General features: G+C 43.8%; 1 protein-coding gene across 3 annotated transcripts in view; it reads left to right on the forward strand.

Moving 5' to 3' along the window:
• Window positions 1-27,795, forward strand: part of LOC102797270 (titin-like) — a 170,353-nt gene that overhangs the window by 114,302 nt on the left and 28,256 nt on the right. For all 3 annotated transcript variants that reach the window (XM_087853005.1, XM_087853003.1, XM_087853004.1), the window contains 22 exons: window positions 14-319; window positions 454-617; window positions 777-1,017; window positions 2,206-2,481; window positions 2,602-2,901; window positions 3,024-3,326; window positions 3,406-3,705; window positions 3,834-4,121; window positions 4,269-4,571; window positions 4,838-5,140; window positions 5,257-5,562; window positions 6,132-6,419; window positions 6,593-6,883; window positions 6,961-7,248; window positions 7,353-7,635; window positions 7,750-8,057; window positions 8,159-8,263; window positions 8,598-8,795; window positions 8,887-9,183; window positions 9,274-9,861; window positions 9,956-10,258; window positions 10,409-27,694. In XM_087853005.1, coding sequence (XP_087709131.1) covers window positions 14-319; window positions 454-617; window positions 777-1,017; window positions 2,206-2,481; window positions 2,602-2,901; window positions 3,024-3,326; window positions 3,406-3,705; window positions 3,834-4,121; window positions 4,269-4,571; window positions 4,838-5,140; window positions 5,257-5,562; window positions 6,132-6,419; window positions 6,593-6,883; window positions 6,961-7,248; window positions 7,353-7,635; window positions 7,750-8,057; window positions 8,159-8,263; window positions 8,598-8,795; window positions 8,887-9,183; window positions 9,274-9,861; window positions 9,956-10,258; window positions 10,409-27,694 — 23,325 coding nt within the window. The remainder of the gene's footprint in view (window positions 1-13; window positions 320-453; window positions 618-776; window positions 1,018-2,205; window positions 2,482-2,601; window positions 2,902-3,023; window positions 3,327-3,405; window positions 3,706-3,833; window positions 4,122-4,268; window positions 4,572-4,837; window positions 5,141-5,256; window positions 5,563-6,131; window positions 6,420-6,592; window positions 6,884-6,960; window positions 7,249-7,352; window positions 7,636-7,749; window positions 8,058-8,158; window positions 8,264-8,597; window positions 8,796-8,886; window positions 9,184-9,273; window positions 9,862-9,955; window positions 10,259-10,408; window positions 27,695-27,795) is intronic.

Here is a 27,795-nt window from a genome sequence, read left to right on the forward strand (position 1 = left end):
AATATCATAACAGACACTCCTGGACCCGTGATGAATCTGGAAGCTACAGACATCAAACAGACATCAGCAATGCTGTCTTGGAACCCTCCAGAGAACAATGGTGGCAGTGACGTCACACATTATATTGTTGAGAAGCGTGAGATTGACCGCAAAACCTGGGCAACTGTCAAGGCCGAAGTAGCACTCGATAAGATTCCATTCAAAGTCACCAATCTGATACCAGGAACAGAATACTACTTCAGGGTCACAGCTGTCAATGAGTATGGTTCTGGGGTTCCCAAAGTGACACCCACGTCTTACCTGGCTTCTGATCCTGTCAGTACGTATCATGTCTTAATTACATCAACACAAACAGCCCAGCCACAACTGATAGCTACCCGTTAAACACAGATATGATGTTTCAGCAGTCACAGCAAACAATTGAACACAAGTATTTTACTTTGTTTTTTTTAGGCAAGCCAGATCCTTGTCAGAAAATTGAAGTCCTAGAAATCACAAAGAACAGTGCTTTGGTCGGGTGGGTGAAGCCTGCAGGGGACGGTGGTGCCAAGATTGATGGTTATGTAATTGAATACATTGAGGTCAAACCTCCTCCAGAGCCACCAGCAGCTGTGGAGGTTTGTTATGTCACAAAACTAATTCTGTTCAAAAAGCTTCAATAAACTTTGATTTCTTCTAAATGTGAAATTGTTTCATATATAGTATTTCTGGGTTTTTTTACATGAGATATTCTCTCATATAGTTTTGCAACTCATTAATTATATAATTTACTGCAGGTTCCTGAAGGAGAGGAAGCTCCTCCACCACCTCCACCACCACCAGTTATAGAGGAGGAAGAGAAGCCAGAGCCTGAAAAGGAAGTGTGGAACGCTTATACTACAGTTAAAGGTTTGACAGTCAGCATCAGTGGACTGAAGGAGGGCAAGAGGTACAAGTTCAGAGTGGCTGCCAAAAACACCATGGGTCTCAGCTTGTTCACTGAAACCAGAGACCCTGTCGAGATCAAGGAACAAATGTGTAAGTTGTGTCTAATTAAACACTAGTTTTACTGATAATTTGTCACACCGTGGCCATTTGTGTTGCAATTTGCAATATTTAGAAACACTCAACCATCCTTTCACTTTTTTAACTGCTTGTTAAATTCAGGCTGAGGGGTGAGGCTTACCCTAGGACTGGTTTCTTTCGTACATTTATTACTTCATCTTTCTCTAAAAGGTTCCTTAAAGGCTTCAGATGATCCACAGTGCTGCAGAGAGAGTAGTAACTAGGACTAGAGAGACCACATTTTTTTCATTCTGGCTTCTTCTCATTCTCATCCTGTTAAGTTCAGAATCAAACTTAAAATTCTGCTCCTCACTATGTCACCCTATTAGAGCACTTCGCTCTCACTCTGCAGGCTTACTGGTTGTTCCTAGAGTATTTAAAAGTAGAATGGGAGGCAGAGCCTTCAGTTTTCAGGCCCCTCTTCTGTGGAACCAGCTTCCAGTTTGGATTCAGGAGACAGACACTATCTCTACTTTTAAGATTAGGCTTAAAACTTTCCTTTTTGCTAAAGCATATAGTTAGGGCTGGACCAGGTGACCCTGAATCCTCCCTTAGTTATGCTGCAATAGATGTAGGCTGCCGGGGATTCCCATGATGCACTGGGTGTTCTTCACTTGCTGTGTGTTTCTTATATTTTTACCCTCTTATATTTAATCATTTAAATTAATTTAATCATTAGTCATTTTTAAACTCTGGCTCTGTCTGCTGTCCTGCTTCACTCTGCTGTCTTCTTCCTTCCATCATCCCCAAACAGTCCTGGCTGATGGCTGCCCCTCTGTGAGCCTGGTTCTGTCAATAAGTGCTTAGTCAATCTGATTTTGGGGATTCTTTCTAATATTGTATTTTTACATTATAAAGCACCTTGAGGTGACTGTTGTTGTGATTTTAATCCACATATATGTGTGTATATATGTGTGTATATATGTGTGTATGTGTATATATATATATATATATATATATATATATATATATGTGTATATGTATATATGTATGTATATATATATATATATATATATATGTATGTATGTATATATATATATATATATATATATATATGTGTGTGTGTGTGTGTGTGTGTGTGTGTGTGTGTGTGTGTAAGTGCTGAATTAGAAGCTGCTTTCTGCATCCCAGAGTAATGTCTTTTCACATTCTGTCCTCCAGTGGAACCAAAGATTGTCATGCCAGAGGCAGCAAGTGCTAGAGCTGGAGCCAAGCTTAGAGTGGAGGCAGTGGTTTCAGGAAAACCGACCCCAACCTGCAAGTGGCTGCGTGGCGAAAAAGCCGTGGTTCCATCCAGCCGCCTGGCTGTGCATCAGTCAGGCAACTTGTGTGTCTTGATCATCAAAGATGTATCAAGGACTGACACTGGAGAGTACAGCCTTGTGGCTGAGAACAGCACTGCAAAGGTGACCCAGACCATGAAGATTGTCATCAGAGGTCAGTGCCCCTAAATAATAATAAATTTTAAAAAAGAATTTGCATATTTGACCTCAGCAACAGAAAGCATGAATGTGATGAAGAACATGATTGGTGTATCTGTAACCGTGTGTATTTCAGATATACCCGGGCCTCCTGAGGGCCCTGTAGAGATCAGCGATATTGACTCTGATGCTTGTTCCTTATCCTGGAATAAACCTCTGGAGGATGGAGGGAGCAACATCACTAACTACGTGGTGGAGAAATGTGATGTGAGTAGAGGCGACTGGGTGACTGCTGTCTCTACATGCCCAAAGACTAATTGCAGGCTGGGAAAGCTTGTCCCTGGGAAGGAGTATGTGTTCCGCATCCGTGCTGAGAACCGCTTTGGCGTATCAGACCCCATTCAATCCGACAGGATGGTCGCAAAGTTCCCCTTTGGTAGGTCTACCTAAATATGCCGCTTGGTAGAGATTAAGGTTTATGCCTAGAGTTAGTCAATTATATCATTGAAAACTGGTTTATAATACAGAATATAGATTAACTTTGTTTACTGTCACTAGATGTTCCGAGTGAACCCTTTAACTGCCGCATCAACAAGACCAACAAAGACTGTATGTTTGTGGCCTGGGATAAGCCAGAGAGTGATGGAGGCAGTCCCATCACGGGTTACTACATTGAGCGCAAAGAGAGGAACAGTCTGCTGTGGGTGAAGGCCAATGACACTGTTGTTCGAAGCACTGAGTACCCATGTGCTGGCCTCATCGAGGGCCTGGAATACACCTTCAGAGTATCAGCTATTAATCGCGCTGGCCAGGGCAAACCAAGCAAGAAGACTGACTTTTTCACTGCAAGAACACCCGTTGGTAAGTTTGACTGGCTTCATATTAGATTAGAATAGGTCATTCATTTTATTTAAACTAATTTATCTGTTATGCACTACAGACACTCCAGGTAAACCTGAAGTCCTGGATGTAACCAAGAACTCAGTCACTCTGGTTTGGACCCGTCCTAAGAATGATGGAGGTAGCAAGATCATTGGTTACTATGTTGAGGCCCTGCGGGTTCCAGGAGACACTTGGATACGCTGCAACACAAGTAGCCAGAATGTGCCTAAGGAGGAGTACACAGTTACTGGCCTGGAGAGAGACTTGCAGTACCAGTTCAGAGTTATTGCGAAAACTGCTGTCAACATAAGCAGTCCCTCAGAACCCACAGACCCTGTCCTCGTGTGTGCTGAAAATGGTTAGAAGTTTTGACAATACCATATAGCCTGATAAACTAGTCAGCCTACTATAATAGTCAGGACAACACCATCTTTCTACGACAGTTTTGAGCCAAGTGTTCATTTACCTCCTTTTCATTAAATATAGTTCCTCCAAGGGTGGAGCTCAATGCCAGAATGCAGAAGGGTTTGAAGGTGAAGGCTGGAACTACAATCCTCCTGGAGGCTGATGTGTTCGGTAAGCCCATGCCCAGAGTGACCTGGAAGAGAGGTGACGACAATCTGAAGTCAGGTGAAGGCCAGGTTATTACCCACCAAAGAAATCACTTTCAGCTGGAAAGGACAGGTGTCACCAAGGAGCATACAGGAACATACACCATCTTGGCTGAGAATGCCAGTGGCTCCAAGAGTGCTGAGATCCAGGTCATTGTGCTAGGTAAGATCTTTAACTTTCTATGAGGAAAAAATATATATGTTGAAACTAAACCAAGATCCAAGTTGGAGTTAGAATGTTTAATATTACATTTTACATTAACTTCAACATGATTTTCACAAATAGCTGATTGGTTTTGTACATTTTCAGATGTACCTGGTCCTCCTGCAAATTACAAATGCGTTGAGGTGTTTGCCACTAGCATCAAGTTGTCTTGGGAACCTCCTCTTAAGGATGGTGGTGCCCCAGTCACCAACTATATTGTGGACAAGCGTGAAACCAGTAGACCTGAATGGGCTCAGGTTGCAGGTAAAATAAAGGGTGACATCCTTGATTTCACTGTGGCAAAGTTAATTGAAGGTCGTGAATACCAGTTCAGAATCCGCGCTGAGAACACGTGGGGAGTTGGAGACCCTCTTATCACCGGCCCTGTCATCGCCAAGAACCCATTCAGTGAGTCATTACTAGAATTTTGTCCGAGTTCATATATCACAGAAAGGATTTATGGTTTTGGAGAATTGTAACAATCAATAATTTAAACTAGGTCTAAACCTATGACATAAGGAGACAAGCAGCTACATCAAACCAGCTTAACATCATTACAATATTCTGTTATCATATAGAGCTTCTTTTCATAACATTTCCATGTTGAATGGCATATATAAAATTTCATTTAAAAAAAATACCATCTGAAGTCGTACCTTTGGTGTCACTTCCAGCTGTCCCTGGCCCCTGTGAAGCCCCAGTGATCACCAATGTAACCAAGGACCGTATGACCGTGAGCTGGAAGGAGCCTGCAGATGATGGAAAGTCCACTATCCTGGGTTACATGTTGGAAAAGAAAGAGACCAAGGAAATGAATTGGACCAAGTTAAATAGGAAGCCACTGACAGAAAGAAGTCTGGAGGTCACAGGCCTCACAGAGGGAGTCGAGTATGAGTTTAGAGTTATTGCTGTCAACGTGGCTGGGCCCAGCAAACCCAGCGAGCCTTCTTCTGGCAATGTTGCACAGAATCCTATTAGTGAGTCGTAACTTCATTAGCTCTGATAACTCTGCATAGATCTTTCTGTGTTACTTGAACTTATATGTACTTAAATGTATATATAACCTAAACTGGGTCAATCTGCTCTTTTTTAGCTCCTCCTGGACCTGTTGTGAATCCCAGTGTGACTGACACCACCCACAGCACCATCAGTCTTGCCTGGACTGCCCCCACCAACAATGGTGGAAGCCCCATTATTGGATACTTGGTGGAGTGCAAGAGGACAGACACCAAAGACTGGATCCGCTGTAATGTCCCAAGGAACCTGCAGGAGACCCACTACGTCATTCAAAACCTCATTCATAAGTCAGAATACCAGTGCCGCATTACTGCTGTCAACAAGATTGGCTTTAGTGAACCAGTTGAAGTCCCTGGGAAACATGTTGCCAAGGACATCGTTGGTATGTATTTTCAGGCTGCATATATTTTAATTCTGACAAACAGTGATTAAATAGTAAATGGTCTGTATTTGTATAGCACTTTTCTAGTCCCTAAGGACCCCAAAGCGCTTTACACAACCAGTCATCCACCCACACATTCACACACTGGTGATGGCAGCTACATTTCCACCCTGGGGCGCACTGACAGAGGCGAGGCTGCCGGACACTGGCGCCACCGGGCCCTCTGACCACCACCAGTAGGCAACAGGTGAAGTGTCTTGCCCAAGGACACAACGACCAAGACTGACCAAGCCGGGGCTCAAACCGGCAACCTTCCAATTACAAGGCGAACTCCCAACTGTTGAGCCACGATCGCCATGATTAAATAGTACATCTACAAAATAATTTAAGTACAACATAAAAAGAACTGCTCCTGGACAAATGCAGATTACGCATAGTTGTGAGGATCATGACTAAGACAGATGAAAATAGAACGACCAGGATTTCAGACTTTGTGACTTCACGTTATATAAAGCAGACACTTTCCTTAAACATACTCGTGAAATCATTCTCTCTCTGTGTTTGTACAGTTGCTCCTGAGGCAGAACTGAGTGCAGAGCTGAAGGATGGCCTGGAGCTACGTGCTGGTGCCACCATGAGACTGCATGCCACCATCAAGGGTTGTCCCACTCCCAAGATAACTTGGGCAAAGATGAACACTAACATTAAAGACCGTCAGGGCATCATCATCAAATCCACCCATGTTGACACCATGGTGATGGTGGAGAAAGTGAACAGATATGATGCTGGCAAATACATTCTGAGCTTGGACAGCTTAGCTGGCATGAAGATGTACACCATCGTTGTCAAAGTTTTTGGTCAGTACAGGAAGTTATTTCACTAAACAAATGCATTAATATTTTGCAGTGACTATAGTCAAGTCAAATTGATATTAGTCACTAATGGTTAGTCTTAGTTTCTTGATTAGTTCAATTTTACAAAAAAACAAAAAACAAAAACATTAGTATGAAGTGTTGTTTTATCTTTCCAGACACTCCTGGACCACCAGTTAATCTAATGGTGAAGGACACATGTAAGGATAGTGCCTCCATCTACTGGGATGCTCCTCTGATTGACGGTGGCTTTGAAATTACCCACTACATAGTACAGAAGCATGACACTGAGAGGAAGGCTTGGTCTACCGTTTCCACCAACTGCAATAAGACGTCATTCAAGGTTCCAGACCTAGATGCTGGGCGGTCCTACTGCTTCAGAGTGGCAGCAGTTAACCAGCTGGGTACTGGAGAGTTCTGTGAGACTGATGATTCAGTCAGAGCAACAGGTGGGTTGGATCATAACAGGTTATGTACTTGGATTTTGTTTCTCCAACTGTCATACTAATTACATTTAATTTTACAGAGGAGCCTGGGCCTGTCATGGACTTCAAGACCCTGCTGGTTACCAAGGATTCTTGCACTTTAAGCTGGAAGAAACCCCTCACTGATGGTGGTAGTCGCATCATCTGTTATGTACTTGAGGTTCTCAATGGTGAGGATAAATACAAGGAGCTAATGAGGTCTAAGAATATGCAGTACAGTGCCAAGGACCTGGTGGAGGATAGAGAGTATACCTACAGAGTCAAAGCTGTGAATGACACAGGAGAGAGTGCTCCCAAGGAGCTGAAAGTGGTTGCCAAGGACCAGATCAGTAAGTATCCCCTTTTATGAAACGTTCAGACAAATAACTTAATAAGTAAGCACATAAAGTCTTTAAATATGGATATATTAAGTAGTTGCTCCTTTCCTATAAAGTTCTTCCCAGTTGTGACTTGAGGGAGTTGCCCAACATGTGCTACATTGCCAAGGAAGGCAGTACCGTCCGCCTGAAGATCCCAATTATTGGCAAGCCTACACCCAAGGTAACCTGGAAGAAAGGAGATGATGAAGACCTGACAGACACTGGCCGAGTGTGTGCCGAGTCCTCAGCAGTTAACACCACCCTCCTCATCAGGGACTGCCAAAGGACTGATGCTTCCAAATACACCATCACCCTGAGAAACAGTGCTGGAAGCAAAGAGTCCACCATCTTTGTCAGGTAAGGATCATGTAATGGAATTTAAAGGGTATTTTCCTCAAAATGAATTGCACCATATCCATACAACAGTGTCTACACATAAAAAATGTCAAAATGATCCTTTTTCCTTATTAGGGTGGTGGGTAAACCTGGCATTCCTGGAGGACCAGTAAAGTTCAAAGATGTTGCTGCTGATGGTGCCACATTAAAGTGGGGTCCTCCCAAGGATGATGGTGGCTCTGAAATTACCAACTATATCCTGGAAAAGAGGGACTCCATCACAAACATGTGGGTGACTGTGTCCTCTGTTGTGGAGACCAACACCATGAGAGTAACTGGTCTTCATGAGGGCACAGAATACATCTTCAGAGTATGTGCCGAGAACAAGTATGGGGTCGGCGAAGGGCTCAAATCTGAGCCGACTGTAGCCAAACATCCATTCAGTAAGTACTGTATACTATTTCAAAGGCTGAATTGTGTTGTTATTCAATATTTATTTGTCTTTTTGGACTGCTAATCACTCTTCATCACTATTTTTGTACAGATGTTCCTGATGCTCCTGCTCCTCCTCAGATTATGAGCATGCGCCATGATTCAGCTTATCTTGCCTGGACTGATCCAAGGAAGACTGGAGGATCTCCTATTACGGGTATGGTCTGCTTTAACATTTCACCAACCTCCTCTCTGGCTCTATTCCACAGCATGTCTTTTGCCGTGTCTTCTTTTCCTAACACAAAACCGGTTGCAGATGGCCGCTCCTCCCTGAGCATGATTCCCCTGAAAGGGGATCGTCTGATTGTCGAGGTTTCTCTGTATAACTGTAGGGTCTTTACGTGCCATCAGATGACTGTTGTTGTTATTTTGGGTTACATAAATTAAACTGAATTTAATCGAACTATCAACAACTATGTTATTTTGTCCCGATGTTCTTGATACATTTTATATGTAAACTTTGGTTTATTTTGCTTTGGTAATATGTGCAGGCTATCATGTTGAGTTCAAGGAGAGAAACAGTATGTTGTGGAAGAGGGCAAGCCCAGCTGCCTTGAAGATGAGAGAACATAAAGTCACTGGGCTGACTGAAGGTCTGGAGTATGAGTTCAGAGTGATGGCAATTAATTTGGCTGGAATTGGTAGACCAAGTGCCCCCACTGATCCACAGGTGGCCCTGGACCCCATTGGTAAGTAAAAGAAAAAATTACAAACATCTTTACAAAAATGATTTTCAAATATAAAACAATACATTCATTATTGTCATATCTATACCGCTAGATGCACCTGGTAAACCAGATGTAATCAGCATTACAAGGAGCACTGTGACCCTCCAGTGGACTGAACCTCAGTTTGACGGTGGCCACCGACTGACGGGCTACATTATTGAGAAAAGAGACCTGCCTTCTAAAATCTGGGTAAAGGCAAACAATGTGAATGTTGTGGAACCTGCATTCACTGTCACTAAATTGCAAGAGGGCTGCAAATACGAGTTCAGAATTCGGGCAAAGAATGCTGCGGGCGCTCTCAGTCCACCCTCTGAGCAGACAGATACCATTATCTGCAGAGATGAATATGGTAAGATGAGATATAAATCTATATTAAAACCATTCTGAATGTTTTCAGGCAGCATGATAAAAATAAATGTTTCCATTTGTCCTCCATCAGCTGCGCCAACCATTATAATTGATGCTCAGGTGATGGAAGGCTTGACTGTCCGAGCTGGCGATACTATCGTCATCACTGCCACAAGCATTTTAGGGAAACCTGCACCAACCTCCTGCTGGTCAAAGGGAGGAAAGTACTTTAAACCCTCGGATCTTGTTCAAATTGAGACCACTGCCACATCCTCCACTTTGTCGGTCAAATATGCTAGCAGGAAGGACTCTGGAGACTACATAATCACTGCCAGTAATCCCTTTGGTGTAAAGGAGGAAACTGTGAAGGTCAAAGTTCTGGATGTTCCTGGTGCTCCTGGACCCATTGAGTGCAGTGGTGTATCCTCAGAAAAAGTGACTCTTACATGGACAGCTCCTACTGAAGACGGAGGCTCTCCTATCAAGTATTACACCCTGGAGAAGAGGGAGACCAGCCGTTTGCTCTGGACTATCCTGGAAGATAACATTATTGATTGTCACTATGTGGCCAACAAACTCATCCAGGGCAATGAATACTTCTTCAGAGTCTCTGCTGTTAACCAGTATGGTGCCAGTGAGCCATCTCACTCTGAGGCAGTTAAAATGGTAGATAGATTTGGTATGTATCATTTATTTTTGTTATACAGTATATCTGGAAGAAGAATGCTAAATATTTGGATTCATCAATATATTTCTTTTATGGATGCACATAGGTCCACCTGGTCCACCTTCCAAACCAGAGGTTGAAAAAGTCGATGGACATTCAGCCACTGTGACCTGGAGAAGACCAACTGAAGATGGAGGAAGCGACATCATAGGTTATTGTGTTGAAAAGAAAGAGAAAAAAGGCATGAGATGGGTCAGAGCATCCAAGAAATCCATCACTGAACTCAGCTTTGAAGTCACAGGTCTTACTGAGGATGTGGAGTACGAGTTCCGTGTTCTTGCTGAGAACAGAGCTGGGTTTGGCGAGCCAAGTGAACCATCGATGGTTGTCAGGACAATAGTTGTTGCCTGTAAGTAAATAGATGTGAAAAGCAAAAGGCTACCAGACTCTGACATATTATTTCAACAATATAACAACAGTTTTGGGGTTTTTTTGTGTAAAAGTCTAGATTTATTTTATTAATTATAATAATAATAATTTCTTCTTTTATATCTTATAGATCCACCTGGACCTCCAGTCAATCCAAGAGTTACAGACACAACCAAAACCACTGCCACTCTGAACTGGGGAAAACCTCTTCATAATGGTGGACTGGAAGTTACTGGATATGTCATTGAGCACAAAAAAGAAGGAACAGAAGAATGGGTTAAGGATACCCCATCATCTCCACTTAGGATCACAGAATTTGTTGTTCCTGAACTAGACACTGGTGCAAAATACTGCTTCAGAATTAGTGCTGTGAATGCTAAAGGAGTGGGAGAACCTGCCGAAACTAAGGAATTCACTGAGATTGTGGAGCATGCAGCTGAACCTGGAATGGAGCTTGATGTTGAGCTCAGAAGAACTCTTGTTGTCAGAGCTGGCTGCTCCATTCGCCTTTTTGTGCCAATCAAGGGACGTCCTACACCTACTGTCACCTGGACCAAGGAAGGCGGACCTGTTCCACGTGCAGTCATTGACAGCACTGAATCATTTACGATGCTGATCATTCCTGAGAGTTCAAGAATTGATGCAGGTAAATACGAGCTTACCCTCGAAAACTCAGCTGGAAAGAAGAGTGCTGACATACACGTGAGAGTTCTGGATTCACCTGGGCCTCCGCTTAACCTAAAACCAATCAAGATTGACAAAGAAAGCATTACGCTTCAGTGGGAAATGCCTCTCATTGATGGTGGTGCAAAGATCACAAACTATATCATTGAGAAAAGAGAATCAACACGCAAGGCTTTTGCTACTGTTGTTACAAAGTGCCCAACTACTTCAGTCAGAATTTGTGACCTGGGTGAAGGTTGTGAGTACTATTTCAGAGTGTCTGCTGAGAATGAGTATGGTATCGGTGAGGCGGTTGAAACTTCTGATCCAATTCGTGCATCCCAGACACCAAGCTCTCCAGAGAGCATTATTCCTACTGATATCACCAAGAACTCTATCAGCCTGGCTTGGACCAAACCTAAGCATGACGGTGGAAGCAGAATTACAGGATATGTCCTGGAAGCCAAGAAGAAGGGAACTGATCAGTGGTCTCATATTACGACGGTCAAGAACATGGATTTCACTGTGAAGAATCTCAATGAGAATGAGGAGTACATTTTCCGTGTAATGGCTGTCAATCATTCAGGTAGGAGTATTCCAAAGGAGAGCAAACCCATTGTGGTCAAGGATTCTACTTCTTTGCCAGAGTTTGACCTGCGTGGAGTTTGTCACAAGACTGTTATTGCCAAGGCAGGAGATGATATCAAGGTTGAAATTCCAGTTATGGGACGTCCTAGACCAACTGTCTCTTGGCAGAAGGATGGCGCAGCCCTGAAACTCACACAGAGGACCAATGTAGAAACTACTGCTGCTACGGTCATTATCAGCATCAGTGAGTGCACCAGAGCTGACAGTGGTGTATACACCATGACAGGAAAGAACATTGTTGGATCTGTGACAGACAGCATCACTCTGAAAGTTCATGATGTACCTGGTCCACCCAAAGGACCCGTTAAGATTGTGGAAATATCTCGTACTTATTGTATCTTTTCATGGGAAGCTCCTGAGAATGATGGAGGGGTTCCCATCAACAACTATGTCATTGAAATACGAGACACCACTTCTCAAACATGGACTGAGTTGTCGTCTACCATCATCCGCACAATGTTTAAAGCCATCCGGTTAACTACTGGATCAGAGTATCAGTTCAGAATAAAGGCTAAGAACAGATATGGTGTTGGACCTCCTATTACTTCAGAGACAGTGGTGGCTGCCTATCCATTCAAAGTTCCTGGTCCTCCAGGTACTCCTAACGTTGTTGCATTTACCAAAAACTCAATAACAATTGGCTGGAATGAGCCTGTGAATGATGGTGGAAATGAAGTCATTGGCTACCATGTTGAGAGGAAAGAAAGAACCAGCATAATGTGGTATAGGATTAGCAAGGGTCTTGTGAAAGGAAATATCTTTAAATCCTCTGGACTTGAAGATGGAGTTGCTTATGAGTTTCGTGTCATGGCTGAAAACATGGCTGGAATTGGTAAACCCAGCAAGGCCTCAGAACCGATATTGGCCTTGGACCCTGTTGACCCACCAGGTCAGCCTGTGCCAATATCTGTCAACAAGAATGCCATTACTATTCAGTGGACAAAGCCTGAGTATGATGGTGGGTTCAAAATCACCGGCTACATTGTGGAGAAGAGAGAACCTCCTGCTGGTCGCTGGATGAGAGCCAACTTTACCAACATAATTGAAACAACGTTCACTGTTAGTGGACTAACTCAAGATGCCTCATATGAGTTCCGTATCATAGCCAGAAACTCAGCAGGTGCAGTGAGCATACCTTCTGAGCCTTCAGATCCTATTATCTGCAAAGATGACATTATCGAACCACGCATTATGGTAGATGCCATCTTTAGGGATGTTGTTCTACTAAAGGCAGGAGAGTCATTCAAGCTTGAAGCTGATATTGCTGGTCAACCAACACCATCTATGGTTTGGACCAAGAATGGAAAGGAGGTTGAGAATACAATGAAACTGGAAGTTAGGTTCACTGAACTGACAACTACTCTAACCAACAAGGACTCTATAAGGCCAGATGGAGGTGAATTCATTTTGACTGCCACTAATGTTGGTGGATTTGCAAAGCACATTTTTAATGTTAAAGTGCTTGACAGACCAGGACCACCAGTTGGACCTCTTAAGGTAACTGATGTCACAGCTGAGACCTGTGCACTCTCCTGGGCTCCACCTGCAGATGATGGTGGTTCCAAGATTGAAGGATATGTGATTGAGAAGCGTGAATCAAGCAGACTGGTTTGGACCAGTGTTATTTCAGACCTCAAAGATACACAATACAAGGTTACTAAGCTGCTCAAAGGAAACGAATACATTTTCAGGGTAATGGCAGTGAACAAATATGGAATTGGTGAGTCGCTTGAATCACAACCCACTATTGCAGACAACCCATATGTGATTCCAGATCCTCCTGAGAATGCTGAGGTGACAGCTATCACTAAAGATTCAATGGTTGTCATGTGGCAAGCACCTAAGAGTGATGGTGGAACTCCCATCACCACCTACCATATTGAAAGAAAAGATAGAATGGGCCTCCGTTGGGTCAAATGTAACAAGAGGAAAGTCAAAGATCTGCAGTTCAAGGCAACAGGTCTTGTTGTTGGACATGAATATGAATTCAGAATTATTGCTGAGAATGCTGCCGGATTGAGTATACCAAGTGTGTCTAGTCCATTCTACAAGGCCACTGATGGACTATACAAGCCTGAAGCTCCATGCAACCCCAGAATCTTGGATACAACCAAGTCTTCAATTACTGTGGCTTGGAACAAACCTGCATTTGATGGTGGCTGTGAAATCATGGGCTACATTGTAGAAACATGCATCCCATCTGAAAAGAAGGAAGAAGAGGAATGGACCATTGTGACACCCAAGGAAGGTCTTCCTGCTACCTCATTCACCATTGTTAACCTGAAGGAGAATCAAGAGTACAAGATTCACATCTCTGCTGTCAATAGTGAAGGAATTGGAGAGGCAGCATCTGTACCTGGTAATCCAAAGGCAGAGGACAGGCTTCTCCCTCCTGAGATTGATTTGGATGCTGAACTTCGGTCAGTTGTCAGGCTTAGAGCTTGCTGTTCACTTAGACTGTTTGTGCCTATCAGAGGCAGACCACCCCCTCAGGTAAAATGGACCAAAGGAGATGGGGAGCCAGTTGAGAGGGGAATCATTGACAGCACAACATCATACACATCACTGATAATTGAAAATGTCAACCGATTTGACAGTGGAAAGTATAATCTTACTGTTGAGAACAGCTCTGGCTCCAAGACAGTTACAGTACAAGTCAGTGTGCTTGATACACCAAGTGCCCCACAGAATCTGAAAATTACTGCTGTGACAAAGGATGCTGTGACTCTGACTTGGGATCCACCAGTGAATGATGGTGGAGTTAAAATTAAGAATTATGTTGTTGAAAAACGCGAGTCTACAAGAAAAGCATATGCCACAGTCAATGCGCTCTGCTATCAAACCACCTTCACTGTTGACCAGCTCCTGGAAGGATGCAACTATTACTTTAGAGTTTTAGCGGAGAATGAGTATGGCATCGGCTTGCCCATTGAGACTGGTGAATCAGTTAAGGTGTCAGAGAAACCACAGCCTCCTGGCAAAATCACTCTTAAGGATGTTACCAAAAACAGTGTCACTCTCTCCTGGGAGAAGCCAGAGCATGATGGTGGCAGTAGAGTGGGCTGTTATGTTGTTGAGATCCTGCCTAAGGGTGCTGACAAGTGGACCCAAGCACTGATCGTAAAAGAAACAGAAGCTACTATTAGTGGACTAAATGCAGGTGAAGAATATATGTTCCGTGTTGCTGCAAGAAATGAAAAAGGAACAAGTGATCCACGTCAGATTGGAGTTCCTGTGATTGTAAAAGACCTTGTTATTGCACCTGCTGTCAAAATGTTGTTCAACACATTTACTGTGTTGGCAGGAGAAGACTTGAAAGTGGAGGTTCCTTATATTGCACGCCCCAAAGCAACAGTTTCATGGGTAAAGGATGGTCTTCCTCTTAAGAGAACTAGCAGAGTAAACTTTGATGCTACAGACACAATGCTGAACCTCACTATAAATGAAGCTACTAAAGATGATGTTGGACACTACATTATTACTCTTACCAACACAGCAGGAGAGACTAAAGCAGATATTGGCATTGTTGTTCTTGACAAACCTGGCCAACCAGGTGGTCCAGTTAAGGTAGAGGAAGTCACTTCTGACTGTGTTACCATCTCCTGGAATCCACCAGAGTATGATGGTGGTTGCACCATCAAAAGCTATATTGTAGAAAAGAGAGACACATCTACAACTGCCTGGATGGTTGTATCTTCCAACCTAGCAAGGACCAAAATTAAGGCAGGCAGGCTGAAAACAGATTCTGAGTATCAGTTTAGAATTACTGCAGAAAACAGATATGGAAAAGGCCCAGCTCTTCTATCAGCATGCATTTTGGCTCAATACCCATATAAACTCCCAGGCCCTCCAGGTACACCATCCATTGCAGTCTGCACCAAAGATAGCATGGTGGTCACCTGGAATGAACCTGTCATTGATGGTGGAAGTTCTATCTTGGGCTACCACCTTGAACGTAAAGAGAGGAACAGCATCCTTTGGGTCAAACTAAACAAATCTCTTATTACAGACCAAACCTTTAAGACCACTGGCCTAGAACCAGGAATGGAGTATGAATACAGAGTGTATGCTGAAAACATAGTTGGAATAGGCAAAGCAAGTAAAGTGTCGGAGGGCTATATTGCTAGAGATCCTTGTGATCCACCTGGCACCCCAGAGGCAATAAAGATTACTAAGGACTCAGTGACTATTGTTTGGACCAAACCTGAGTATGATGGTGGTGCAAAGGTTACAGGCTACATTGTGGAAAAGAAGGAGCTTCCAGAGGGTCGTTGGTTGAAGGCTAATTTTACTAATGTAATTGAGACAGAATATTTAGCAAGTGGACTTGTGGAGGGCAATCAATATGAGTTTCGTGTCATTGCCAGAAATGCTGCTGGTGTTTTCAGTATTCCTTCTTACAGCACTGGTCCAATTACTGCCAGAGATGAGATTGAGCCACCGAGCATAAGCATTGACCCAGAGTATACACAGAATATTGTGGTCAGTGCTGGCGACAACTTCAAAATTGATGCAGATGTTCATGGAAAACCACTGCCCTCTATCCACTGGATGAAGGGAGAGCAGGAACTAGGCAACACAATTCACAGGGAAATCAAGAACACACCCACTAAAGCTTTTATATCTGTCAAAGAAGCTAAACTTTCTGATGGAGGGCAATACATTTTGCTACTGAAAAATCCTGGAGGAGAAAAGACTGTACAGCTCAATGTTGTTGTTCTAGATAAACCTGGAGAACCACAAGGGCCTCTTGTTGTCACAGGAATAACCAAAGACAGATGCTGCCTTGCATGGAAACCACCATTGCAGGATGGTGGCAGCAAGATCTGTCACTACATTGTGGAGAGAAGAGAGACAAGCAGACTAATCTGGACTGTAGTTGAACAAAAAGTGGAGAACATTTGTCTAAAAGTTACTAAGCTCCTGGAGGGAAATGAGTACATCTTCAGAGTCCGTGCTGTCAACCAATTTGGAGTAGGCGCACCACTTGAATCTCCTGCTGTCATAATCAAGGATCCATACATGCTACCTGGATCGCCCAAGAACTTAGAAGTTTCAAATATTAAAAAGGATTCAATGGTGCTTACCTGGGAGGCTCCTTCTGAAGATGGTGGCAGTCCTGTAACTGGATACATAATTGAGAAGCATGACAAAGAAGGCGTAAGATGGACTAGGTGCAATAGGCAAACAGTCACTGATTTGAGTTTTAAGGTCAAAGGCCTTTTGGAAAGCCACAATTATGAATTCAGAGTTGCAGCTGAGAATTCTGTTGGTGTTGGTGAGCCAAGCTCCCCAACTGTTTTCTACAAAGCTCTTGATCCTATCTTTAGGCCTGGCCCACCACATAACCCAAGAGTTACAGACACTACAAGAACATCAGTATTCCTGTCATGGGGAAAACCCATTTCTGATGGAGGCTGTGAGATTCAGGGATACATTGTTGAGTGCTGCTCTACTACTGCTGAAGCACCTGCCGCTGAAGGAGCTGCCACAGACACAGTTGTTGAAGAATGGATAATGTGCACACCAGCTACAGGTGTTAAGAAGACTAAGTTTGAAGTTGCAAATCTGAAAGAAAACCAGGCATACAAGTTTAGAGTATGTGCAATCAACAAAGTAGGAGTTGGTGAGCATGCTGATGTCGCTGGAATTGTTGTTGCTAAGGACAGAGCAGATGAGCCAGACCTTGACATTGACCCAGAACTAAGAAAAATTGTTACCATTAAAGCTGGTGCATCCCTAAGACTCTTCATTCCTATCAAAGGCAGGCCCACACCTACTATAAAGTGGGACAAAGATGAAGCTCCCCTTAAAGAGAGTGCTCAGGTGGAGATAACCAGCAGTTATACATTGCTTGTGATTGATAAAATGAGCAGAAATGACAGTGGAAAATACACAGTCTCTGCAGAGAATTCCAGTGGAACCAAATCTGCATTTGTTGTTGTCCGTGTCCTTGACACACCTAGTGCTCCTGTTAATCTTAAAGTGAAAGAAATTACAAACCAGTCAGTAACATTGGAATGGGAACCACCTCTGTTGGATGGTGGATCCAAGATCAAAAACTACATTGTTGAAAAAAGAGAAAGCACACGCAAAACATTTGCAGCTGTTGTCACAAATTGTCATGCTCTTTCATGGCAGATCGAACCACTCCAGGAGGGCTGCAGTTACTACTTCCGTGTACTTGCAGAGAATGCTTATGGTGTTGGTCTGCCTGCAGCAACTGTTGATCCTCTTAAGGTCTCAGAAGTGCCCCAGGCTCCAAAGAGTTTAATTGTTACAGATCAGACAAAAACAAGCATCTCTCTGGCCTGGGAGAGGCCAGAGTATGATGGTGGTAGCAGGATCATGCAGTACTTGCTTGAGGTGCAGCTGAAGGGTCAAGAGAAATGGTCTGGTGTAAACACTTTTAAGACAATGGAAGCAACAGTCTCCAATTTGAACCCAGGAGAGGAGTATCTTTTCAGAATTACAGCTGTCAATGATAAAGGGAAGAGTGACCCCAAAGTCCTTTCCGGGCCAGTGATGACCAAAAACTTGGTCTTTGAGCCAGATGTTCGTCCAGAATTCAGCAGCTACAGTGTTCATGTGGGCAAAGACATTAACATTGACATTCCTGTCTTTGGACGTCCTAAACCTACCATCACATGGACTAAAGATGGCGCTCCCTTGAAGTTTACTACAAGAGTCAATATTGTCAATACACCAACACATACAACACTAAGCATAAAAGAGGCAGCAGGCGATGATGGTGGTATGTACAGCATAAATGTTGCCAACTCAGCTGGAAAGAAGGACACAACAATTGAAGTCATTGTACTTGACAAACCTGGCCCTCCATGTGGCCCTGTGAGATTCGATGAAATCACAACACAGAGTGTCACTATATCATGGGACCCACCAAAACACAATGGTGGATGCCAAATTTCAAACTACGTTGTACAGAAAAGAGATACGACTACTACAACATGGGAGAATGTTAGTATCAACTGGGCCAGAACCACCATAAAAGTATCTAGACTAAAGACTGGAGCTGAGTACCAGTTCAGGATCATTGCCCAGAACCGTTATGGTAAAAGCCATGGTCTGGATTCATCTGCTGTAGTTGCTCAGTACCCATACAGAGAGCCAGGCCCTCCTGGCACTCCTTTCATCTCTTCTCTCTCTAGGGACCACCAAATTGTTGAGTGGCATGAACCTGTCACAGATGGAGGCAGTCCTGTTCTTGGCTACCATCTTGAAAGGAAAGAGAGGAATAGTATTCTCTGGGTCAAGATCAACAAGACTCTCATCCATGAGACAAGTTTCAAGAGTTACCCCTTGGAGGAGGGTGTTGAATATGAATACAGGGTTTATGCTGAAAATATTGTTGGAATTGGAAGGAGCAGCAAAGTCTCAGAGGGATGTGTTGCCCGTGATCCATGTGATCCTCCTGGAATACCAGAGGCCATCCATGTGACCAAAGACACCATTGTCATTCAGTGGACTAAACCAGAATATGATGGTGGAAGCAATATCACTGGCTATATTGTGGAAAAGCGTGATCTGCCTGAGGGCAGGTGGGTAAAGGCAAATTTTACTAATGTGATTGAGACCCAGTTTACAGTGACTGGTCTGACTGAAAATGCACAGTATGACTTTAGAGTCATTGCTAAAAATGCTGTTGGCACTGTCAGCAAACCATCATATAACAGTGGACCTATAACTGCAAGTGATGCTGTGGAGGCACCCAAATTCTCCATTGATCCTGCATTCACTAAGACCATTATTGTCAATGCTGGAGAGACATTCAAGCTAGATGCTGATGTACGTGGCAAGCCGCTGCCAACAATCCAGTGGTTCAAAGATGACAAACCAGTTGAAAACACACTTCGACTAGAGATTAGAAACACAGAAAACCATGCAATGATTGTCATTAAAGACTCCATTAGAGTTGATGGTGGAACTTATACACTCCAGCTGACAAATGAAGCTGGCAGTGAGACTGTTCCATTTAAGGTTTTGGTACTGGATAAACCTAGCCCATGTGAAGGACCACTCCATGTCACTGGAGTCGCTGAAGATAGATGCACACTGGTATGGCACCCCCCTCTACATGATGGAGGTAGTCCTATTACACATTACATCATTGAAAGAAGGGAGACAAGTCGTCTAGCTTGGACTGTTGTTTCTAGCAACTGTGGCACCACATGCTACAAAGTTACCAAATTACTGGAAGGTGATGAGTATATGTTCCGTGTAATGGCAGTTAATAGTCATGGTGTAAGTGAGCCACTGGAGTCTGGTGCAGTAATAATGAAAACTCCATTTGTTCTCCCTGGTCCACCTCACATTGAGGATGTATCTAACATTGCCCATGATGGTATGACCATCTCTTGGTCTGCCCCTGAGACTGATGGTGGCAGTGAAATTTCAAATTACATAATTGAGAAAAAGGATAGAACCGGGATCAAATGGACCAGATGCAACAGACAGAAGGTCACTGATCTCTCATTTAGAGTTACAGGCCTGACCACAGGCCATGAGTATGAATTCAGAGTGGCTGCTGAGAACATAGTTGGAGTGGGAGAGCCAAGCCTTGCAAGTTCATACTACAAGGCCTGTGATCCCAAGTACAAACCTGGAGCCCCAGGATATGTGCATGTGATTGACTCAACAAAGACTTCTATTACTGTGTCATGGGGTAAGCCTCTGTCTGATGGTGGCAGTGTCATTCAAGGATATATTGTTGAAGTCTGCAAGGCTGAAGAGGAAGAATGGACCATGGTCACTCCTCCAACTGGCCTGCGTGTCAACAAATATGAAATTACAAAGCTTACTGAGGGTCAGGAGTACAAGATCCAAGTGTGTGCTCTGAACAAATTGGGAGTTGGTGAGCCGGCAGTTCTCTCTGGAACAGCTAAGCCTGAAGAAAGGGTCGAACCACCTGAGATCCACCTTGACTCTGAGCTGAGGAAGGGCATTGTACTGAAAGCAGGCGGTTCTGTTAGAATCAATATTCCATTTAAGGGCAGACCAACACCTGAGATAAAGTGGACTAAGGATGACGGAAACCTGACTGAAAAACCAGTGGTCGAGAAAGCTCATAATTTCACACAGTTGTCTATTGACTCATGTGACAGAAGTGACTCAGGAAAATACACCCTCACACTGACTAACAGCAGTGGCACCGTGTCTGAGGTTGTTTCAGTTAAAATTCTGGATGCCCCTGGGGCCCCACAGAACCTTGTTGTTAAAGAAATCAGAAAGGACTCTGTCACTCTTGCTTGGGATGCTCCATTGATTGATGGAGGTGCCAAAATCAAGAACTATGTCATTGACAAACGTGAATCAACAAGAAAGGCATATGCAAATGTGTCCACAAAATGCACCAAAACAACATTCAAAGTTGGGAACTTGATTGAAGGTGCTATGTACTACTTTAGGGTCATGGCTGAGAATGAATATGGAATTGGGCCGGCTGTGGAAACAAAGACTGCCTCCAAGGCCTCTGAAGTACCACTGCCTGTTGGAAAGGCCTTCCTCACTGATGTAACTAAGTCCAGTGTCTCACTGGCCTGGGAGAAACCTCAGCAGGATGGAGGGAGCAGAATTGCTGGCTATCTAATTGAGATGCAACCTAAGGGTACAGATAAGTGGGGAGTTGCAACAAATACAAAAACATGTGAAGGTACTGTCACAGGCCTTACAGCTGGAACAGAATACCTATTCCGCATCATTGCTTACAATGAAAAGGGAAAGAGTGAGCCAAAAGCACTTGCTGCACCTGTGATTGCCACTGACATGACCATGGAGCCCAGCATCAAAATTCCATTCAACACTTACAGTGTATTAGCTGGAAAGGATCTAAAGTTAGATTTTCCTGTTCTTGGCAAGCCAAAACCTAAAGTCACCTGGGCCAAGGATGGTCAGCCTTTGAAGGTGACATCAAGAATGAATATAAAATCCACTAAAACAACAACGGGAATAGAAATTACTGAGGCATGCAAGGAGGACTTTGGCAAATACACAATTACAGCAGCCAACACCACTGGAACAACCGCAGAGGATGTATCTGTCATTATCCTCGACAAGCCTGGTCCACCAAAAGGGCCAATCAAGATTGTTGAAGTGAGCAACACCTTTGTCCACCTCTCCTGGGACCCCCCAGAGTACACCGGTGGATGCCAAGTAAAGAATTACATAGTGGAAAAGAGAGACACAACCAGTACAACATGGCAAACAGTCACCACTCAGCTAGCTAGAACAGCTTTTAAGGTCAGCAAGCTGAAGACAGGTTCAGAATATCAGTTCAGAATCATAGCTGAAAATAGATATGGAAAGGGTGCGCCTCTGGATTCCAAGGCCATTGTGGTGCAATATCCATTCAAACCACCGGGTCCTCCAGGAACACCACATGTGAAATCTGCAACTAAAGAAATGATGATCATTGAATGGAATGAGCCAGTCATTGATGGTGGAAGTGCAGTTATTGGCTACCATTTGGAAAGCAAGGAAAGAAGCAGCATTCTATGGAGCAAACTGAACAAGACTCTCATCACAGACACACAATTCAAGATCGTTAACCTCGAGGAGGGTATTGGATATGAATTTAGAGTTTATGCTGAAAATATTGTTGGCATTGGCCGATGTAGTAAAGTATCAGAGTCCTTTGTTGCTCGCGACCCATGTGATCCTCCTGGTACCCCAGAAGCTGTATCTATTTCTAAGAACCAGATCCGGATTCAGTGGACTAAGCCTCAGTATGATGGTGGTAGCAAAGTGAATGGATATATTGTGGAAAGGAAAGACCTCGCCTCTCCTGATGGACGCTGGGTAAGAGCTAACTTTACCAATATAGTTGAGACTGAGTACACTGTCACTGGTCTGACAGAAAATGAGCAATATGAATTTAGAGTTATTGCAAGAAATGCAGCTGGCATCTTTAGCGAGCCATCTGACAGCTCTGGACCTATTACTGCTACTGATGAAATTGAACCACCAAGGGCCTCAATGGATCCTAAATACAAAGATGTTATTGTTGTAAATGCTGGAGAAAATCTGCTTCTGGATGCAGACATCTATGGAAAACCAATTCCTGAGGTGCTCTGGCTGAAAGAGGGCAAGGAAATGGACAAAGCCTTGCGCATTGAAGTGAAAACTACACAGAAACGTGCAGCAATGACGATTAAGGATGTAACCAAGCTTGATAGTGGCCACTATGACCTCACCCTCAAAAATCTGGGTGGTACAAAAGTGTTCCCTATCACAGTTAAAGTCCTTGATAAACCAGGTCCACCCACTGGACCCATGAAGATTACTGGAGTCATGGCCGACAGGTGCATTCTTGCCTGGTCTGAGCCAGTTCTAGATGGCGGAGCCAGTATCACTCACTATGTGCTGGAGAAGAGAGAGACTAGCAGGTTGTCCTGGACCGTGGCTGCATCAGACATCAAGGGTCTGTACCATAAAGCAACAAATTTGCTTCCTGGAGATGAATACATTTTCAGAGTCAGAGCAGTGAACAAATATGGCATTGGTGACTATCTGGAAAGTGAACCCATCATTGCACGCAATCCTTACAAGCCTCCTAGTGCTCCTGGAACTCCAGAAGCCAGTCTGATCACAAAGGACTCTATAGTTTTGTCGTGGACAGCTCCTGAACAGACTGGTGGAGCTGAAATTGAAGGCTACCATCTTGAAAAACGTGACAAAGACAGTGTACGGTGGACAAAATGCAACAGACAAAAGCTTACAGACACTCAGTTTAAAGTCACAGGTCTGATCACAGATCACTTCTATGAGTTCCGTGTTGCTTCTGAGAATGAGGTTGGAATGGGAGATTTCAGTGAGCTGTCCCTGTTCTACAGGGCATGTGATGCCATAAGACCACCTGGGCCTCCGCACCATCCTAAAGTAACAGACTACACAAAGTCCTCTGTCTCTCTGTCTTGGGGCAAACCTGACTTTGATGGCGGTGCTTATATCAAGGGATACATTGTTGAAATGAGGGAGTATACACCGGTACCTGAGTCAACAGAGGAGGCAGAGATAGCACCAGCAGTAGAAGCACCAGTTGAAAAAGAATGGACAATGTTCACTCCACCCAGTGGCATTCAAGCCACCAAATTAACTATAACAGACTTGAAGGAGGGTGGAGAGTACCAGTTCCGTGTCTCTGCAATAAATTCAGAAGGAGTGGGGGAGGCTGCTAATGTCCATGGCACAGTGGTTACTTCTGACAGGGCAGAAGCACCAGAGATAGAACTTGATGCTGAACTCAGAAAGGTTCTATCTGTCCGTGCTGGTGGGACTCTACGCCTCTTTGTCACCATCAGAGGAAGACCTGAGCCTGCTGTAAAATGGGAGAAAGTTGATGGTACCCTTACAGAGCGTGCTGTAATTGATACTACTAGTTCATTCACCATGCTTGTCATTGACAATGTTAATCGCTTTGACAGTGGCAAATACTCACTAACACTAGAAAACAGTAGTGGCAAAAAATCTGCAATTGTTGCAGTGAGAATTTTGGATACACCGAGTGCACCACAAAACTTTACCGTGAAGGAGCTAAAGAAGGATTCAGTGACTCTTGCCTGGGATATTCCACTTACTGATGGTGGCTCTAAAATCACAAACTACATCATAGAGAAGAGAGAGTCTGTGAGGAAGGCCTATGCTGCTGTCACCAGCAACTGTACAGCAAACTCATTTAAGGTAGAAGACCTGCCAGAAGGTGGAATTTTCTACTTCAGAATCTGTGCTGTTAATGAATATGGCCAAGGCCAGATGGTTGAAACCAAAGAAGTAAAGGTTGCTGAGGTACCTTTGCCACCAAGCAAGGTTACCCTTGTAGATTTGACCAAGACTAGTGTGTCACTGGCTTGGGAGAAACCTGCTCATGATGGTGGATGCAAAGTAATGTGCTACAATGTAGAATTTAAGCCTAAGAGTGGGGATAAATGGGGCACAGCATGTACAGTTAAGGTACCGGAAGCAACTATTCCTAATTTAACTCCAAATGAAGCTTATTTATTCAGAGTTGTTGCAATCAATGAGAAGGGGAAGAGTGAGCCAAAGGATCTTGGCTTACCTGTGGTTGCAAAGGATGTTGCTATTGAACCATCTATCAACTTGCTGTTTACCACATACACTGTGAAGGCTGGAGGTGACCTCACTTTTGAGGTTCCAATAAGAGGCAGACCAAAGCCCGCTGTGTCCTGGAAGAAGGATGGCCTTCCTTTGAAGCAAACCACATCAGTTTCTATCTTAAACACTGCAGCCTCATCCAAAATCATTATCAAAGAGGCTAAGAAGGAACATGTTGGGAAGTATGAAATGACTTTGGCAAACACAGCAGGAACTGTTACAGCAGATATCGGAGTCATTGTCCTTGATAAGCCAGGTCCACCTAAAGGAATTAAGGTGGATGCAGTGACTTCAGACAGCATCTCCCTTTCCTGGTCCCCACCAGAATATGATGGTGGCTGCTCCATCAGCAACTACATTGTGGAGAAGAGAGACACAAACACACAGGAATGGCAGATGATAGCAAGTAATGTTGCTAGAACAGCTTTCAAAGCTGGCCGCCTTACACATGGAGCAGAGTATCAGTTTCGTATTTATGCAGTTAACCGCTATGGAAAGAGTAGCTATCTGGATTCACCTGGAATCACTGCTCAGTACAATTTTAAACAGCCCGGACCTCCTTCTACACCCATAGTGAAACTGGCCACCAAGTCTTATATGCTGGTGACTTGGAATGAGCCAGTTAGTGATGGTGGTAGTCCTGTTCTGGGCTACCACCTGGAGAGGAAGGAGCGTTCTAGCATTCTTTGGACAAAGATGAACAGAGGAATGATCAAAGATACAGAGTACAAAGTCACTGGAATTGAAGAGGGCATGATGTATGAATACCGTGTATATGCTGAAAATATTGCCGGTATTGGTAAATGTAGCAAGGCTTGTGAAGCTGTAGCAGCAAGAGATCCATGTGACCCTCCAGGTACACCCATTATCATTGCAATCACCAGAACATCAGTCTCCTTATCTTGGGAAAAACCAGAATATGATGGTGGAGCAAAGGTTTCTGGTTACACAATTGAACGCAGAGACCTTCCAGAAGGACGATGGACAAGGTGCAACTTCACTAATGTACCTGAGACCCATTATGATGTGACAGGCCTTACAGAGAACAGCCAGTATGATTTCCGTGTCATTGCAAAGAATGCAGCTGGACTCTTTAGTATACCATCAGACAATACTGGTCCCATCACTATTAAAGATGATGTGGAGCCACCACGCATCATGATTGATGTGAAGTTCAGAGAGACCGTGTTTGTGAAAGCCGGAGAAACTCTAAAGATTAATGCGGATCTTGCGGGACGTCCTGCTCCTGTCATTTCATGGACCAAGAATGGCAAAGAAATCGAGCTAAGAGCTAGAATTCAAATTGTTTCAACAGACACCAGCACATGTCTCACTATAAAGGATTGTATCAGAAGAGATTCTGGACAGTATGCCCTGACTTTACAAAATATTGGTGGAACAGTTACCATGCCAATAAACTGTGTGATTCTAGATAGGCCAGGACCCTCAGCAGGACCACTTCAGATTACAGGTATCACAGCAGCAGAGTGCACTCTGTCTTGGGGTCCACCTCAGGAATCTGGTGGTGCAGACATCACTCATTATGTTGTTGAAAAACGTGAGACCAGTCGGCTGTCATGGACACTGGTGAAGGCAGATGTCACAAAAACATTCTTTAAAGTCACAGGCCTGCTCAAGGACAATGACTATATCTTTAGGGTTCTTGCTGTTAACAAGCATGGTGTTGGTGAAGCTCTGGAGAGTGATGTTATAAAGGTTACAGATCCATACACCTTTGCCACTGCTCCAGCTAGTGTTGATGTCACTACTATAACTGGAGACTCAATGACCCTCACCTGGTGCAAGCCCGCCAATGATGGAGGCAGTCCCATTACTGGATATGTGATTGAGCGGCGTGAGAAAACAAGCATGCGTTGGGTCCGTGTGAACAGAGATCCAGTTCCTGAATTTACCACAGTAGTAACCAAACTCCGCAAGGGTTGTGAATATGACTTCCGAGTTTATGCTGAAAATGCAGCTGGTTTGAGTCCACCGAGTGAACCATCTGCAACATTCAGAGCAGTAGATCCTCTGGTCGTTCCTTCTCGACCAACCAAGCCAAAGATTGTGAATTCAACCAAAGACAGCGTGTCTATTGTCTGGAAACCACCAACAGATGATGGTGGTGCTCCTATCCTTGGATACAGTGTAGAATACAGAGACTACATCCAGAAACCAGAGGAAGAGGAAGAAGAAGAATATGAGGAGGAAGAGGAGGTACTTGAGTCACCTGAAGAACTAGCAAGATGGGTTGAGGCCATCCCTCTTACAAAGAGCTTAGAATTCACCATCACTGGATTGAAGACAGATGCAGAATATGAATTCTGTGTTAAAGCAATCAATAAAATTGGCAACAGTGTGCATAGTCCATATTCAAATCCATCTGCAGCAAAGGACAGAACTGCAGAACCATCATTTGATGTTGACATTGAGATGCGTAAAGTGCTCTCTGTTAAGCATGGTACAGCATTTACTCTTAATGTGCCATTCAAGGGAAATCCTTTGCCATCAGTGACATGGGCTAAGGAGGGTGTTGATCTGAAAGTCAGAGGAACCATTGAATCAACAGAATCCAGCACTTCATTGACTATTGAGAAGTCAACTAGAAATGACTCTGGAGAATACACTGTCACAATTGAATCACCACTGGGAAAAGCAACATTGCCTGTGGTTGTCAAAGTACTTGACTCTCCAGGACCCCCAATGAATGTTAAAGTATCTTCAGTGACCAGGGATTCTGCAACCCTCACTTGGGATCCTCCAGAGAATGATGGTGGTGATGCAGTAAAGGCCTACCATGTTGAAAAACGTGAGGCCAGTAAGAAAGCCTGGGTGTCTGTGACTGGCAACTGCCACACTCTGACTTACAAGGTGGAAGACCTACAGGAGGGAGCTATCTATTATTTCAGAGTTATTGGAGAAAATGAGTATGGAGTGGGTGTCCCTCAGGACGCTAAGGCTGGGACAAAGATCACAGGTAACATATGCACTGAGTGCTTATATTTGTAAAAGTTTTTTCTTTAAAAACATCATAAATCAATATTATAGACTTGATAAAATTGTCCTGCTGTCTGTTGT

The sequence above is a fragment of the Neolamprologus brichardi genome, chromosome 16, assembly GCF_056152115.1.
Source record: "Neolamprologus brichardi isolate AB-2024 chromosome 16, ASM5615211v1, whole genome shotgun sequence".
Classification (NCBI taxonomy): Eukaryota; Metazoa; Chordata; class Actinopteri; order Cichliformes; family Cichlidae; genus Neolamprologus; species Neolamprologus brichardi.